General features: G+C 34.1%; 1 protein-coding gene across 2 annotated transcripts in view; it reads right to left on the minus strand.

Annotated features, from left to right (window-relative positions):
• Nucleotides 1–16,914, minus strand: part of ZCCHC4 (zinc finger CCHC-type containing 4) — a 60,505-nt gene that overhangs the window by 9,908 nt on the left and 33,683 nt on the right. For both annotated transcript variants that reach the window (XM_036764644.1, XM_036764643.1), the window contains 4 exons: nt 15,647–15,747; nt 1,552–1,673; nt 1,208–1,283; nt 440–491 (listed from right to left, as the gene is read on the minus strand). In XM_036764644.1, the coding sequence (XP_036620539.1) occupies nt 440–491; nt 1,208–1,283; nt 1,552–1,673; nt 15,647–15,747 (351 nt within the window). The remainder of the gene's footprint in view (nt 1–439; nt 492–1,207; nt 1,284–1,551; nt 1,674–15,646; nt 15,748–16,914) is intronic.

A 16,914-nucleotide genomic window follows, 5' to 3' on the forward strand; every position in this document is an offset into this window, starting at 1 on the left:
TGTTGGGGTCCAATGGCATAGTTTTTTAGAAAGCAAAATCACCTCCCTGCAATGAGGCAACAAGATAGGTCTTTTGTGGCTCTCGATTACCAACTCCTACAAATAGAAAGGCTTCATTGAAATTGTATACCAGAACAGCCTTGAATATATTCAGATCAGATTCTTTATGAAGAATCTGATCAGAATATATTCAAAACTATCAATACGCATTTGAACCTAATTTTTCAAAATTTATTATGTATTTCAAAAAAAAGATTTATCTTGGGCTCAGTCTAAAATGCTCATTATATTCTATCACAGAAATAAAGTATTAGGAAATTTCATACTCTAGCTAATTTAATTTTAATTTTTTCAAGTGAATATTTTTATTACTACTAAGTGAATAGCAAATTAAATATAATTATAATCTCTCAAAGAAAAAATATTCTCCAGTACTTACAGGGCTTGACACATTTTTTGCAAAGAAGGCAATGCTTCCACCTTCTGCCATCCTGCCAAAAATAATTTTTTCAAAAGGATGTTATTAGTTGGTGTAAGTATGTCAAATTCTACAAATGGAAATCAAAATATATGTTACAAATGAGAGGATAGTATGTATATAAATTAAAATATACCACAGTCTATTTTTTCCCCCAAAAAGTTTGCAGACGAATTCAGAATGAATTAAAAGAATATATATTCTTATGAAGTGAATGTTATACTGGTTACCTATGACCAACTTAAAAGCTCAATATTAACTATAAAGTATGTGTTTCAAAGTTCCTAAAAGTGTGCTCCACCAATATTATAAGTTACTATTCATTTTGGAAAGGGTCACAGGTGCTTATTGTGCCTTTACTACACAATCTAGTTTTTCTTGTTATTTTTAAGATCCAATTTAAGGATCATGCTAACTTCCTAAAGAAAACAATATTTCACTAGAATACAGACATGGTCATCATTATCACCAGCTATCAACCATTCTGAATATGGTACTAGACTGAGTTCTACAACTGATGTCATTGCTATTAGGTGTGCTGTAAAATTCTACTGCCTTCCTCAAACAATACATAACAAAAATAGCTTCTCAGCAAATAAAAACCAAATCTTACATGTTTCACACACATTACACACACACACACACACACACACATATACACATGTGTATCTACGCATATACATACATACACATATCAAATAAGCATTTAAACTACAGGGAACATCTTACCTTAGATGTACACGAATTGCAGATCTCACAGTGTTGGTTCTCTAAAGAAACATAACGTTGGCACATAGTACAAAACCTAGAAAGAGACAGAATTAACTTGGATAGTCAGTTATAAATATTTATTGAGCATCTACAGGATGCACAAATAGCATTATATGAAACACTATTCATACCAAATGAGTAATCTACAGATTTCATTTTAAAAATGAAATTGCAAGAGGAATTTAAGTTTAAAAGGATAAATCCGTTGTAAATGAGTAGGTTGCCAAAAATATTTACTCATTTTGAATGTGTAATTTTATTGTAATGGCTCAAGGAAACTTGAGTATCCTTAGAACCCTTACCTGTATCCTTCTTCTGCTGGAAGAATTATTTTGTTGGGAGGAATATTGGTGAAAATACGCACAGGAGACTGTTTTCGACCTGTTTTTCCATGTTTATAAAGTGCATGATTATCATAATCTACCTAGAAAGTTGAAAATATAAGCACAAGAATTTATTTAAATAAAAGAGCATACACTGTTATTAAAATCAACAAATAAAAAACTAATAAGATATAGATTAAAGCAAATTAAGAAAAGCCATCTTATTAAATAAATATGAAAGCAACAGTTAATTTTTAATTTGGTGACAAGGAGGCCTACAATTCAATGAATTCTCATTAGAAGGTGGTGAAATTTATTTTTTATACATAAAGAACTTGTCAAAAGTAACAGATAATGAACAAAAGAGTTGTGATTTGAACCTGAGAGTTCATGTGAATGCAAATCCAATGCTGCTCCTTTTATAAGTTTTGAAATTTTTTTTCTACTTGCTGAGATTTTATAAGAATTAAAAACTGAGCCCTAATCCCAGAAAATCCCATCTTTTCACTAAAATTGAACAAAAAAACCCCCAAAACCCAAAAAGCCTTGGTCCAGAAAAAGTTAACAGGTAAATTTTATCATACATTTAAAGAGGATTTAATACTTGATGCTCCACAAATTAATCTTATAGATCAAGAAAGAAAATGAGACAAATATGATCCTAACACCTAAACCAGGAAGGGACTGAGAAAAGAAAGAGAACTACTGATCAACTTAATGGATATAAAAATGATCAAATAAAATTCTGGCAAAAAAACTACAGCAAGAGTTCTCAACTTTTTTTGTGTCGTGAATCTCAATGGCAGTCTGGGAAAGCCTAAAGACTCTTTTCAGAATACTATTTTTTAAATACTAAAAGAAGATAAAAATTTGATTTTCTCCCATCCAAGTTCATGGACCCCAAGACTACAGTGGGATGTGAGTGTAAGTGTATGTATGTATGTATATATGTATGTATGTGTGTATGCGTGTGTGTGTGTGTGTCTCACACTATGAACAAAAGCTGGATTTGTTGTCCCTCCCATTGCTAGTGTTTTCCCTCTGAAATTACCTTCCAAGTATATCATATAAATCTTGTATGTATATGGTTATTTGCATGCTGACTCCCCTTTCAGAATGTGAGCTCCATGAGGGCAGAGATAATTTTTTGGTTTTGGTTTTTTGGGTTTTTTTTTTTTTGCTTTTTTTCAGCATCTCCAAAGCTTAGCCCAGTGCTTGGCACTTAGATAATGTATAATTAATGCTGATGATTAATCATACCAGGAATTAAAGGATGGTTCTGACTTTTTCTTTCAAAGTCAGTCTATACAGGCAGTTCCTAGTAAGGAACTTCCCTCTATCAATGCAGATTAGCACTATCTCTAAAGCCTGATATTACAGAGTTGGTTGGCTGCATTAAAAGGTAAGTGACTTGCACAGTTAATATAGTATGCATCAAAGGCAGGACTTGAACCCAGATCATCCTAACTTTGAAGCCAGTTGTCTTTCAAGTATATCACACTACCTCTTGGGTCAACATGAAGAAAATAATTACTATACATGATCATATTAAAAACAAAATACCCAAAACCACATGATTATGTCAATAAAAGCAACAACAAAAAAAAAAGGCCTTTAACATAAGTACAACACTCATTAATGGTAAAACTTTTAAAAAGCATTAAGAACAGCAGGGCTATTTCAAAAAAAGTATCTATTTGAAACCCAAAGCTAGTATTATTTGCAAAAAGAAAGCACTAGATTCTGAGAGAAATAATTATTTCTCTTTATATTAATAACCAATTACTGAATTAGGACTAAGGTTTTTTCCCCTTTTCTACTCCCTCATTTAGAAGTTGGCCTCTGTAAGTTATTCAGGCAGCCTTTGAAGTGCTGGGCTGATAATGAGAGAGAAAACTTAGATTTATTCAAAAGGTAAAGAAACTTTAGTTTAGGTGAACTGATGGATTCTGACCCATTTTGTTTTACTCAGATGGGTCTGGGAAAAAGTAGATTCTCCCTTTTGTCTAGATTACCCTAGGTGGGGTAATATAGATATAGAAAAGTCTCTTTGACTAACACTTAGTGATCAGAGTCATATCCCTACCCCCATCACCCCACCCCCTACCTCCTGCTCCTCATTAGAAGAGGTCTACCTCTCATTATAATATTCATTCTTCTCATTAGTTTTTAACCAATCAGAGTTGATTGGTGGGTCAGGAAAACCCAATATTCCAAGGGCATATAAGCACTGAGTGGTTTCTATGAAGGGTCTTTGGCATTCAAGAGTGTCACTGACCCCTTTTATATGTTAGGATGATTAATAAAATGATTAATTACCCAGAAACTATGTCTTTTGAACTTTTCATATGTCACAATTCTTTCTCAATAAATAAAGAGAAAAAATAGGGATGCCTCTTCTATCCCTACTATTATTTGATCTGGCTCCAGAAATGTTAGTGATGTCAATAAAACAAGATAAATAAAATAAAAAGCATACACTTTGGCAAAAAGAAGATAAAATTCTCCCTATCTGCAGACATTTGGTTTATTTAGAAAACCCGGAAGCATCGGCAAAGAAATTAAAAAAGACCATTAATAGCTTCAAAAAGTAGTAGAATACAAAAGTCAATCCACAAAAATCAATAGCATTTCTGTATAGCAATAACAAAATCCTAGAGGAAATACTACAAAGGGAAATTTCATTCAAAAAAATTATAAAATGTATAAAATATCTGGGAGTTTATGAACCAATGCATACTCAAGATTCAGGTAGAAACAACTACAAAATATTCTTTAAAGAAATAACTCAAATAATTGAAGGACTACTACTACTTATGTTTGGGCTATCTCAGTAAGTAAAAATCATTATGATATATACACAGACAGGTAGGTAAAACAGTGGATAGAATGCTAGCCCTAGAGTACAGAAGAACTGGGTTCAAATCTAGGCCTAGACATTTATTAGTTGTGAAGCAGTAAGTCATTTAATCTCTGTTTGCCTCAGTTTCCTCATCTGTAATGAGGATAATAATTGCATCTTTGTAAAGTATTTTGTAAACCTTAAAGCACTACGTAAATGCTCGCTATGATGATGATGATGATGATAGTGGTGGTAGAGACGATGATATGACCTAAATTCAATTACAGATTGAGTGCTATACTAAACTACCAAAGGGGTACTTTATATGGCTAGGATGAAGTAATAGCAAAATAATTTCAAAAGAATAAAAGATCTCGAATCTTGAGGGAAATAATGGGGTTAGGGGAGTAGGAATAAAGGCATAATAACACTTTGAAGGATCAAATTATATTATAAAGCAGTAATGATCAAAACTGGTAATGTCTAAAAACTTAAAAAGTGGATCAGTAGAAGAGATTTAGAAAAGCAAGAATCAGAAACAAATGAACTCAATAACAATGTTCAGCAAACTCAAGAATATAAACTACTTGGAGAATAACTTTCTACTTAACAAAAACTACTAGGAAAATTGAAAAGTGATTTGGGAGAAATTAGGTTCAGGCTTAAACCATATGTGACAAAATCAAAAGGGATACAGGGTTTGGATGTGTAAGTTCCCACCATAAGAAAACAGAAAAGCACAACACCAGCTATGTTTTACTACCATGACTATAGGGAGAAAACTCAACAAAGGATCAAGGAAAATACAAATGACAAAAATAAACAACTTCATTTACATGTAAACGAAAAGCTTTTGCACAAATAAAATCAACACAGCTAGGTTAAGAAAGGAGCTATCCTTTTTGTGGTAGCAAAGAGTTGGAGATCAAGGGGATGCCCATCAATTGGGGAATGGCTGAACAAGCTGTGGTATATGTAGGTAATGGAATACTATTGTACTATAAGAAATGGGGATGATACAGACTTCATAACAACCTGGAAAAACCTACACGATATAATGCTGAGTAAGAGGAGCAGAGCCAGGAGAACATTATACACAACCACAGATATATGAACTCTGTGAGGACTAACCCTGACAGACTTTGCTCTTCTCAGCAACACAAGGTGCAAAGACAACTCCAAAGAACTCACGATGGAGAATACTGTCTACATCCAGATAAAGAACTATGAATGCAGATTGAGGCACACTTTATGCTTGCCTTTTTTCCCCCTTTTTTTCTCTCTTTTGTTTTTGGGGTTTTTTTTGGTTCTGTTTCTTCTTTCTTATGATTCATTCCATTGGTCATAATTCTTCTCCACAACTTGACTTGTATGTAAATTAATTCAGCGTGAAGTTATACGTGGAAGATATATGGGATTCCACGCCGTCTTGGGGAGGGAGAGGGGAGGGAAGGAAGAAAATCTGGAACTCAAAATTATGCAGAACCAAGTGTTGTAAACTAAAAATTAAAAAAAAAAAAAGAAAGAAGCTATCAACTGGGTGAAACATCTCTGTGTCAAATATCTCTGATCTGATATCAAAGATATATAAGGATGTAACATAAAAATATAAAACCAAGAACCAAGAAATAGACAAAGAAGGGAGCTTATTTAACAATCCAGGAAGAAATAATAGAAAGGCAAAGCTCATTCAAAGCGACTTCACTTTTAACTTTGATCCAGTGCTAGTTAGTTACAAAGAGGATCTGAGATTCTAGGACCAAAGGTGGGGGAAAAGACAAAAGAACCAAATTTCACCTCTCCTTCTCATTCCACCTCAAACACTGCCAGAAGGACTGTGGCAGGATCAATATCCATAAGTAGGAAGGAGAGAAGAGAAAACCCTATCCAATACGGGCGATATTCTGCCTCTCTGGGCCACATCTCATAATTATGACTCCCTGCCCCACCATTACCTACAGTCCTTCTCTTTTCTTACTTTTCTAATACACATCTCACTACATACCCCCAAATCTTGACTCCCACCACACTGCTCCTATCCAAGCCCCAGTTCAAAGGCACAGAAATACTGCCAAAAGGCTAGAACTAGTTAGCCCATGTTCCTGGGGGAGATGTCTTGCTGGTATCCCATGTCTCAACTGGGAATACTTTTTCCCACAGAAACACTGTTCTAAACAGTAGTCAGGTTTTATAATACCATTAATGCCAAATTTCAGGTACATTCTATTTTGCTTTCAGGTCTTAGAATGCATATATATATATATATGTAGATATGTACTTATATGTATATATAGTGTATGTGGGCATTTATATGTGTATATGTGTACACACTTCTCAGACATATACAGTATGTATTTATACAAATGTGTCTATGTATGTATAAATATATGTGTACATATGTAAGCACACACGTATGTGTATACACACACATTTACATACCTATATACATATATATGTATATACACATACTCATACTCACATATGCATACAAAACTTGTCCTGTGGGTAAAGAAAAAAGTACTTCTAAGTTAAGAACTGATTTAAAAGTGAAATTTTGGAAAACAACCCATGTGTAATTTGGGGTCTTAATAAATGTATGTACATCAGTGACCCATGAGTGTTTTTATGACACAAGACCCCAAGCTTGCTCCTTACACATTTTCTGTGGCTGAATGAAAAGTGCTAAAACTGTAAGATCCACAGTATTGGTTAAAATCACCTTGAAGCAATGTGATGAAATGGGAACATCAACAGATTTGAAATCACAGGTGTGTGACTGTAGAAAATGTCATTTATCTTCTCTAAACCTCAGTTTCCCCATCCCTGAAATGAAAGGCTGGGATTAAATCATCCTGATGCTCTCTACCAGCACTAAATCTTATGATCTTACAAGATGCTTCATCTCTTTCTCAAAATGTTATGAGGGAAGTAGTGATTCTACCAAGGCCAGTTTAATACAGATGTAAAAGCATCACAACTGTTTCCTACCTGATTACATAAGGAAAACAGATTCCCCCACCCCCTTTTTTGAGTAAACATCAAAAGATTAACATATTTTAAATAAGGCCAACTAATTTTACTTCTTAGAGATTAAAATAAAAACATAACTATCTCTCAAAAAACATTTTACTGAATTAAAGAATTTTACTTCAAGATATATACACACATAACCAAAAAGTTCAAAATCCAAATAACTTTCCTTTTAAAAGTATTTAAGTTTATAGAAGTTCTACAGCTCTTGACTAATGAATCTCAAACTCCAAAATTGTTTTGAACACATATAGATATCAAAAGGAAAAAAAGAAATGGTCTTCCTAAGAAACTTTCTGAAAGCTTATGAAGCATTGGAAAATGGAATTTTAGAACGGTAATAGTTCCTGCTATATGACAAGTTCTGTGCAATATAAAAGAAAGCAGATGGAAGAAAGGGGAAAAAAAGGATGGAAATTTCTTTATGGTTACCCAAGGAGTCAAAGAATGTATGTGTCTGGAAAGTGGTTGATTGCACGGCTTTGCATAACCTAATTGCGATTATTATTATTTTTAAATGTAGTGTTGTTGTACTAATTAACCATAAACATATGGGATGTAAAATGCATGCTGCTAGGGAAAATTAATGTACCTCTAACTTACATACATATTTCATAGCCTGAGCTACAAAAATGAGCCTCCTATGGAAGGGCAGGAAAGCAGATACCATTTTACAAATTGAATATCACTACTGGTGATGCTGATAGGCCATTTTTCCTCCATTATCCTTGATATTTCACTCATAGTGATGATGAGAGACTTTTAAAAAAGAAAATTTCACCCAATGGAACCAATTAATGTGATGAAGTTCTAGTCAAGAATGAAAACATTAAAATCTCTCTGACTTTTAATTTTTAATTCTACCTTTATTCAGATATTTTTATTGAAATATGCTCTGAAATGGCTTTACCGAAATCAAAGTTTTACCCTATCTCTTTCTATAATACCTGAGAGTATTATGATCGAGGATTATGGATTATGAAATGACGGCAGCATGTTAAGACCCGGAGGATCCCAGATCCTCCACAAACATCCCAGTAAAGGTCTAAAAAACGTACTATAATAAACAATGACAAAGAAAACAAGAGAATCAGTTATAAACTCCTCTATCTAGTCCAGGACTACAAAAAGATGGCCAGAATCCTACAGAAGCCCTGAGTAGACATGAGCCAAGGCAGATAGAAGGCAAAGGTCAGAAGCAGTAGTGTAAGCAAGAGACAGGGCCAGAGCAGTGTCCAAAAAGCCCCAGCCTGAGTTAACATACAGGCAGGCCTATCCTAAGCTAGCATCCAAGTAGTCCCATCCCAACCCCACATCCAGGTAGCCTGGCCTGAACCACAGGGAAAAGGGGCAAGACCGGACGATTCCTGCAGAATTCCAACCTCAACTTACCCAGTAAATTCAGGATCAAGTGGGGTCTATCAATACCATCCAGGAGTAGAGGAGCAGAATACATCCTAACCAAAACCCCCAAAACTTAACCAACAATTGAACTCTCTGAATATGAGAATGAGCCAAACAGAAAATGACTCAATGAGACAATAAAAACAGAAGAAAACATAAGACAACTGACTTTGAACTACCTGAAAAATCATAGCCAAAAGAAAAAGAAAAAACTTGGGTATTATGTTTCTAAAAACATATACGAAAACTCCAGGTCTCTTCAAACCATATGGCAAATCAAGTAGGGAATGGCTACACAAACCAGGGTATATGGATAAAATAGAATATTACTGTACAATAAGAAATGAAGAGACAGGCTCAGAGAAAGCTGGAAAGACTTGTATGAACTGCTGAAGAGTAAAGGGAGTAGAACCAGGGGAATACTTTATACAATAACAACAACATTGTAATGACAAATAGTTCTAAAGATTTTAGATCTCTTATAAATGCAATAATGAGTCATGTTTCCAGAGGAATGACGATGATTTATGTTACTCATCACCTGACAGTCATGACAGAGTCAAGATTAAAATGAGTCATATGTTTTTGGACAGAGACAATATGAAAATTTGTCTTGCTTAACTATATATTGTTATGAGAGTCTGTTTTTCTTTCTTTTTTACATTTAAATTTTAAGAAAGGTGATAGGGAGAGAAAACAAATGTGTCTTAATAGAAAAATAAAATGCATTTTTTTTTAAAAGGAAAGAACCAGAAGGCAATGTGAAAATACAAAGTATATACCAATCATCTTTTAATATAAACTTCAAAATGAAAACTCTCTGGAATGTCATAGTCAAAATTCGGATCTTCTATGTCAAAGAAAAAAAGTACTGCAAGCAGTATCCATCTCCCCACCCCCCGCTATCCCCCAAAAGAGTATGAATACCAAGGAGCTACAATCAGGCTCACACAACTGCTCCTATAATGCAGAGGAGAGCTTGGGAAAAAAAAAAATTCTAAAAAAACAGAAGAAAAAGACAACAAAGAATAACCTATCAGGCAAGACAGAACAAACCTATAGGGGAAAAATGAACCTTTAATGACATAGATTTCCAAGCTTCCCTAATGAATGGTACAGAACTAGGAAGGCACTTTGAAATGGAAACACAGGAGCCAAAAGAAACACAGTAAGATATACATATTTGATTAAATGAAAGGGAAAATGGGAACATGGATTGTCTACTTGCTAACAGAGGAAAAAGAAGTATCACCTCAGAACTCTAATATCAGTCTTCAAAAGTCATAGACAAAGTTAAATAAGACAGGCAGAGGGTCTGGGGGTGGTTTTGTTCTGTTCTGGTTTTAAGCATTTTTTTTTGTCTTAGAAAAAAGACCCTGACAGGCTATATTTGGGAGGAATAAAAGAAGAAGAGGGATCTCACTATCTTCTATAATAGAAGAGCATGGTATGAAGAAAATAAAAACCTAGAGAAAAGGGGTAGAGGGAAGAGACATCCTATGAGCTTTACTTTGATCTGAACTGGACAAAGAAAAAGTTGAGCTAATACATTCCCACTCCCTCTACCTCTCTGTTTTTCTCAGTCACCATCTCGGTTTTTCTCTGCCTCTCTCACACAAACAAAGTATGCAAAAATGCATTAAATTCAAGAAGAAAATAAGTGAGAAGTGGCCACAGGGAAAAAGGGAATTAAAAGGGAGTACTAAGTTAGGAATTTAGTCGTAGTTAAAAGAAAATCCAATGTTGGAGGGGAAGGGAGGGGAACATAAAGGCAGATTAAAAGGAAAGAAAAAAAGAGTAAAAATCTGAGATGAAGGTAGGGGGAAAAGCAGATAGCATCTTTTATCAACAGATAGCATCATTTATGGATCACAAGTATCAGGCAAATTCCTCTTTCGCCTCCTTCTTCTTTGTAAAGAGATGATAGGTTACAAAGACAAAAAAGTTTAAGACCATAGGATTGGAAGGAAATACTTGATTAACTATGAATATGAATAGGATGAAGTTACCCCCAAAATGTAAGATAACAAAATTGATTAGAAAGCAGAGTCCTACAATATGCCATTTAAAAGAAATATACTGGAAACACAGAGATTAACAATACAGTTAAAATGAGGAGCTGAATCAGAATCCATTATACTTAAAGTAAATTTATAAAAAGAAGTAATAATAATCATGGTTTCAGACAAGAATATGGTAAAAAAACAGAAATGATTAAAAGAGATACACAGGGAAACTACATTATGTTTAAAAGTACCACTGAAAACAAACAGAAAACTGAAGAGCACAGCATCTAAATAGTTAAGAGAAATACTTAAAGAAAGGTTAATCAAAACAGGAAGAAATAGATAGCAAATCCATACAAGTTGGGGGACCTCAGTATACCCCTGTCAGATCTAGACAATCTAACAAAAAGATAAACAAGAAAAAAACTAAAGTCCAGAATACCTGGATAGCACCTTAGAACAATTAAGAGATTACAGATCTCTTACAATTACCAAATGGGTACAAAAAGGACTTTACATATTTCTCAGCCATTCACTGCCCCTTTATAAAAATCATGTGGGCAGCTAGGTGGCACAGTGAGTACGGCACCAGCCCTGGAGTCAGGAGGACATGAGTTCAAATCTGGCCTCAGACACTTGACACACTTAGTAGCTGTGTGACTTTGGGCAAGTCACTTAACCCCAATTGCCCTGCCTTCCCCCCTCAAAAACAAAAAAAGAAGGAAAAAAAACAAAAAAGTTAATCATGTACTGAAACATAAAAGTATCCCAAACAAATAAAGAAAGCAGAAATACAGACCAAAAGGTAATAAAAACATAATTCAATAAAGGGTCTTTAAAGAAAGAGTTAAAAATTAATTGGAGACCAAATTACACAATCCCAAAGAATTGGTGAGTCAAAAAAAATCACAAAAACAAAAAAAATTTTCATCAAAGAAAATAACAACATACCAAAATTTGTGGGATGCAACTAAAGCAGTCCAAAAGGGAAAATTTATATTTCTAATCATTTTCATCAACAAAAGAACAAATCAATGAACCAGGCATACAACTAAAAAACTTCAAAATAAAAATAATTAAATTAAAATTTAAGCTTCCCAAAGTTCACAGAAATATGTTGTTTTTAGAAGCCTTCTGTTTCTATCAACCATTTCCAATTTATAGCAACATGGTTTATGATTCTATTACTTATATCAAATTAAACAACTCACTATTTACATGATTGTAATTTACATGCCCCCTAAATTTATAGCCTTTTTACCATAAGAAGTGAAGAGGAGGAAGAGAGGAAGCTGTATTACATTTGGAAAATTGTGCAGTGCTTTCAGTAATCCACAACTGCCCTTTGGTTCATATATAAATTTTTAAACTAAATGTTTTATTAAAAACTTAATAACATACATTGACATAATTATCTAAATTTCCTTAATAACTATTTACATTCTAGATTAATTTCAAAATATAAAATATAAATTTTCAGTGATTCTCTTTAATGTTCCCATCAAGATACTCTGTCCTTTCATTCTAAGAATTAGAATAATTTAAATAGCGGGCATTTAGCTCTAAGGTTTGAAAAGCTTTTTACAAATAGTATCTCATTTTATCCTCACAACTCAGGAAGGTAGGTGCTATTATATCTAACAGAGGTTAAGTGACTTGCCCAGGTCACAGAGCTAGTAAACGTCCAAAGCCAGATTTGTACTAACATTTTCCTGACTCCAGATCTAGCACTCTATATAATGCAACATTTTATATAGTTTTTAGCTACTGTCTTCCTTTCTTCTGGTCCTGATTTTTTTTGCTTTGCATTATTTCATAAAGGCTTTTCTAAGTTTCTTGCATTTTTCATCCTTACCGATCTTAATGGCATTACAATATTCCATTACGTTAACATGAATAATTAAATGCATAAAGCATTTATTAAATACTTGCTATATGCAAGCACTGCTTTAATATGCTGCAATTTAAATTTTTTTCTTTCACTGGACATTAAAGTTGCTTCCAGTTGGCCTTTTTTGGGGGAGGGGTACAATTAAATAATACTGCTATATAAATCTTTAAACAGAAAACTTTTTTTCCTCCTTTTGATAACAGTTTCAGGGTACATGCCCATCAATGAAATTACTGGGTCAGAGGGTTTGCTTACTTTGGGGTCATCTGCAATTTTGATTCTTCTGAGAATGTGGTGTTTTATGATTTGCAGCCATATGGCATCAATGGGAAAATAATGATGTTTAAAAAGATGGGCTTTTGCAGCAGTGAGCAGCTTGTGATCATGGAAAGCCTCGCACAATTTCCCAAATGCAATCTGTCTCACCATGCTCCTCATATTCAATTCTGGGCCCAATTCACTGCCCATCTGCAGATGATGTCCAAGATGTGTGCATATAATTGATACACACACACACACATACAAACACGCATGTGTGCATGCATACATACATACACCATATATACTTTGTTGGACTAGCTCACCTGAATGTCTGTCTAGCTATTCAAAGGCCCAAAATGGGCAATATGAACTTTTTACAAACATTTTTTTCTTCTGATATGGATGGCTAAATCTTGTTGGTATTTGCATCTCCAACACTTAGCACAGTTCCTGGAGCACAGTAAGTATTTAATATACGTTTATTCCATTCCTTCCTTCTTTGCTTCTTCTCCCCCTTCCTTCCTTTCCCTTTTTTTCTTTGTTAGGATACTTATAGACCTCAATGAGGAGATTTTGCAGTGTTCTGGTGCTCGATGTAACATGCTATTAACAAAGAGGAACCAGTCCTCAGACAACAGACACAACTGGAAGCAGCTTGTATGCAAAGCCTTTCCAGCTTCATAGAAACTCTCAGAGTTTACAGACTGATGGCACAGTCTTTGAGAATTCAAGGTCACCTGGATGTCATAATGAGGTTTAAAAGTAAGATTCTTTAAAATTAACAATAAATTAGAAAAAAAAACAAAATCAGTTTTACTGTTTTAATGTAATCATGGGATAGGAAGACCACCTCCTTTTAGTTTTGTTTGAATTGTGTTTCATTGTTATCTTTAAAATATGGCATATTTTAAGAATGTAATTACCTTTGACCTAGCAATACCACTTCTAGGGCCGTATGCCAAAGAGATCATACAAGTGGGAAAAGGACCCGTATACACAAAAATATTTATAGCAGCTCTTTTTGTGGTGGCAAAGATTTGGAAATCAAGGGGATGCCCATCAATTGGGGAATGGCTAAACAAGCTGTGGTATATGAATGTAATGGAATACTATTATACTGTAAGAAATGAGGAGCAGACTTCATAATAACCTGGAAAGACTCATATCTGATGCTGAGTGAGGGGAGAATAACTAGGAGAGCATTATACACGATTACAGACACACGGTTATCTGTAATAACTAACTTTGATAGACTTAGCTCTTCTCAGCAACGCAAGATTCCAAGACAGCTCCAAAAGACTTATGATGGGAAAAGCTGTCCACATCCAGAGAAAGAATTATAGAGTCTGAATGCAGACTGAAGCAAACTATTTGCTCTCTTATTTTGTTTTGTTTCTTCTTTCTCATGGTTCATTCCATTGGTTATAATTATTCTTTACAACTTGATTATTGTGAAAATAAGCTTAATGTGAAGGTATATGTAGAACCTCTATCAGATTACATACCATCTTGGGGGGAGGGGGAAGTAGAGGGCAGGGGAGAAAATTTGGAACTCAAAAACTTGTGGAGTTGAGTGTTGTAAACTAAAAATAAAAAATAAATTAAAAAAAAACATTAAAAAAAGAATGTAATTTAAAAAAAGGTAAGGAGAGTTTGCCTCGTCACTGAGAATAACTGATTGATGAGTCATCGAATAGAATCTGGGCAAGGATGTAATCCAGGTAATCACAAATATAGCTTAAGCATTCCATGAGGGTAGGATAGTCAGGACTCTCTCTGCTCTATGAAGGAGATGAAAGTGGTAGGTACCCCTCGAAAAAGACACAGGAACTCAGAGAACAGTCTAAAAGGGAAAATGAGTTTTGAAAGAGGAAGAACTAGAAAATAAGATTCTGGCTGTATCTTATAATTAATGTGATGTTTAGAAGTTCTAAGTAAAAGGAACATCTGCCACTGAGACCACATAACTCCTAGAGATATTAGGCCAAGATGCCCTGAAGCACAAGGTAGGAATCTTTGCAGGTGAGTCTAATTAACCAAAATGTGACTTCATCATTCAGGGACCCAGGAATGCAGGGAACAAGGCCAGTCTGGAGAGTTCACAACAGCCTGAGAGGTAAACCCACTGGATCCCTTCCCCGTCATGTTAGGGCAATGTAAACTACAGTACTGATTCTCTTCTAGAACAGCACTGAGCCATCACTCCAACACAAGCTACAGCTCTTGTATGTACCTCCCCATATCCTTTAATACCTGCCAAGAATGATAAAATAAAGGACTTATTTGGTGACTAGACTACAAACCAGACATTGCCATTAACTTCGCACATGTACAATACAATAATAATTGAATTCCATCATGAACATGATGTGGCACTATACAATCCAGAAATAATTTCTGGATCATTATAGAAAAATTAGATTTTGTTCAGAGTAAGTTTGGTATTGTGTATACATACATAATATTATATTTACATAACAAACAACATAACAAATAGTATACTATAACATAGTATAGTACAGTATTTTAACACACTAGCAGCTGTATATAACATATATAGTACATTGCTATTAATCAAGTATTTATTTTATCAGAATACCTATTCCCTGACTGTACCAGGAAATAAAGGTTTTACTATACCTGGTAATCCAGCATGCTGAAGCTTGGAAAAAACTGAAGAATTCGAGATTCAAAAAAATAGGGGAAAATCCAAAATAATGGTAGTTCCTTGCTATTATTATCTAAGAGCAACAAGAAAAAAACACTAGATTTTAAAGAGCAAAATAGTCGGGTCAAGTCGATTAAACAAAAACATTTATTAATCATCCACTATATAACAGGCACAATGCTAAGTTCTGTTCATTGTGATAAGTCCTAGACAGACAGATACGAAAACAGCCAGATGTTCTATGGCCTTTTCCTACAGGACCTAACATGTCAACTTGTAGAAGACACTTGAGGGATGAAGTGGATCAGTCAACCAGTAGTCATATATATTCTTAATAAGATCAAAACAGTCCCATGTAAGCAGACTCTGTTGTCATTTACTGACCTGGGAATTTTAGCCTATACCCAAATACAGTTGCAAAGAATGCATGAACAGGATCTTGGTATGACAGAGTTGCTCTTTATGAAAATACAACAAATATTTTATAAGGAAAATCACTTGAGATGCTTAGTCACCTTATGAAAAGTATGGTATATGTAAAATATGATCAGTCACAGAAGAAAATTTAAATCACTGTTCAAAAAGATGACTTGATAAATTTTTAAAAATATATATATTTGATACAGCCCTAAAGCATATTCTTCACAATCCAAAAATTTACATTTAATTTTTAAGCAATAAACATTTCAAAGATGTGGTTTTAATTTTATTTTTGTAGACTGAAGCTCCATAGTGAAAACAGATATAAATGTACGTATTTGTTAGCTATAACTGCAAGAGATTCATGCAAAGGCAACGAAAGGTAAACTTTCTTCCAATAAAAATGTTTTCTTTCATATGTGCCATCTTTTGATAAGACTGTATCAGATGAATAACAACCAATACCAAAGAGACAGTTAAATTGAACTAAGTACATAACTATGGTTATTTTTCTTGAATAACATATACAATTATTTAACAACACAAGTCTACATTTTAAAATTAACTACTTATGTAATTGTAAAGCAAAAACTAGACTTTCAACCAACAAGAGTCAAAAAACATTTCCTGTAGGATTTCGAAGTATTGCACAAATATACTCTAATTGGTTCTCATATGTACACTTTTAAAACCTTACTTCAATCCCTCATCAGGGTATGGATATCATCCTGTGTTCCTGAAGAATATGACACTTTCAAACAAATTCTGGAAGGTTCTATCAGGTCAGAAAAGCTTTAAGTACCTCCAGCAAAAGATGATA

Source organism: Trichosurus vulpecula, chromosome 6 (assembly GCF_011100635.1).
Source record: "Trichosurus vulpecula isolate mTriVul1 chromosome 6, mTriVul1.pri, whole genome shotgun sequence".
NCBI lineage: Eukaryota > Metazoa > Chordata > Mammalia > Diprotodontia > Phalangeridae > Trichosurus > Trichosurus vulpecula.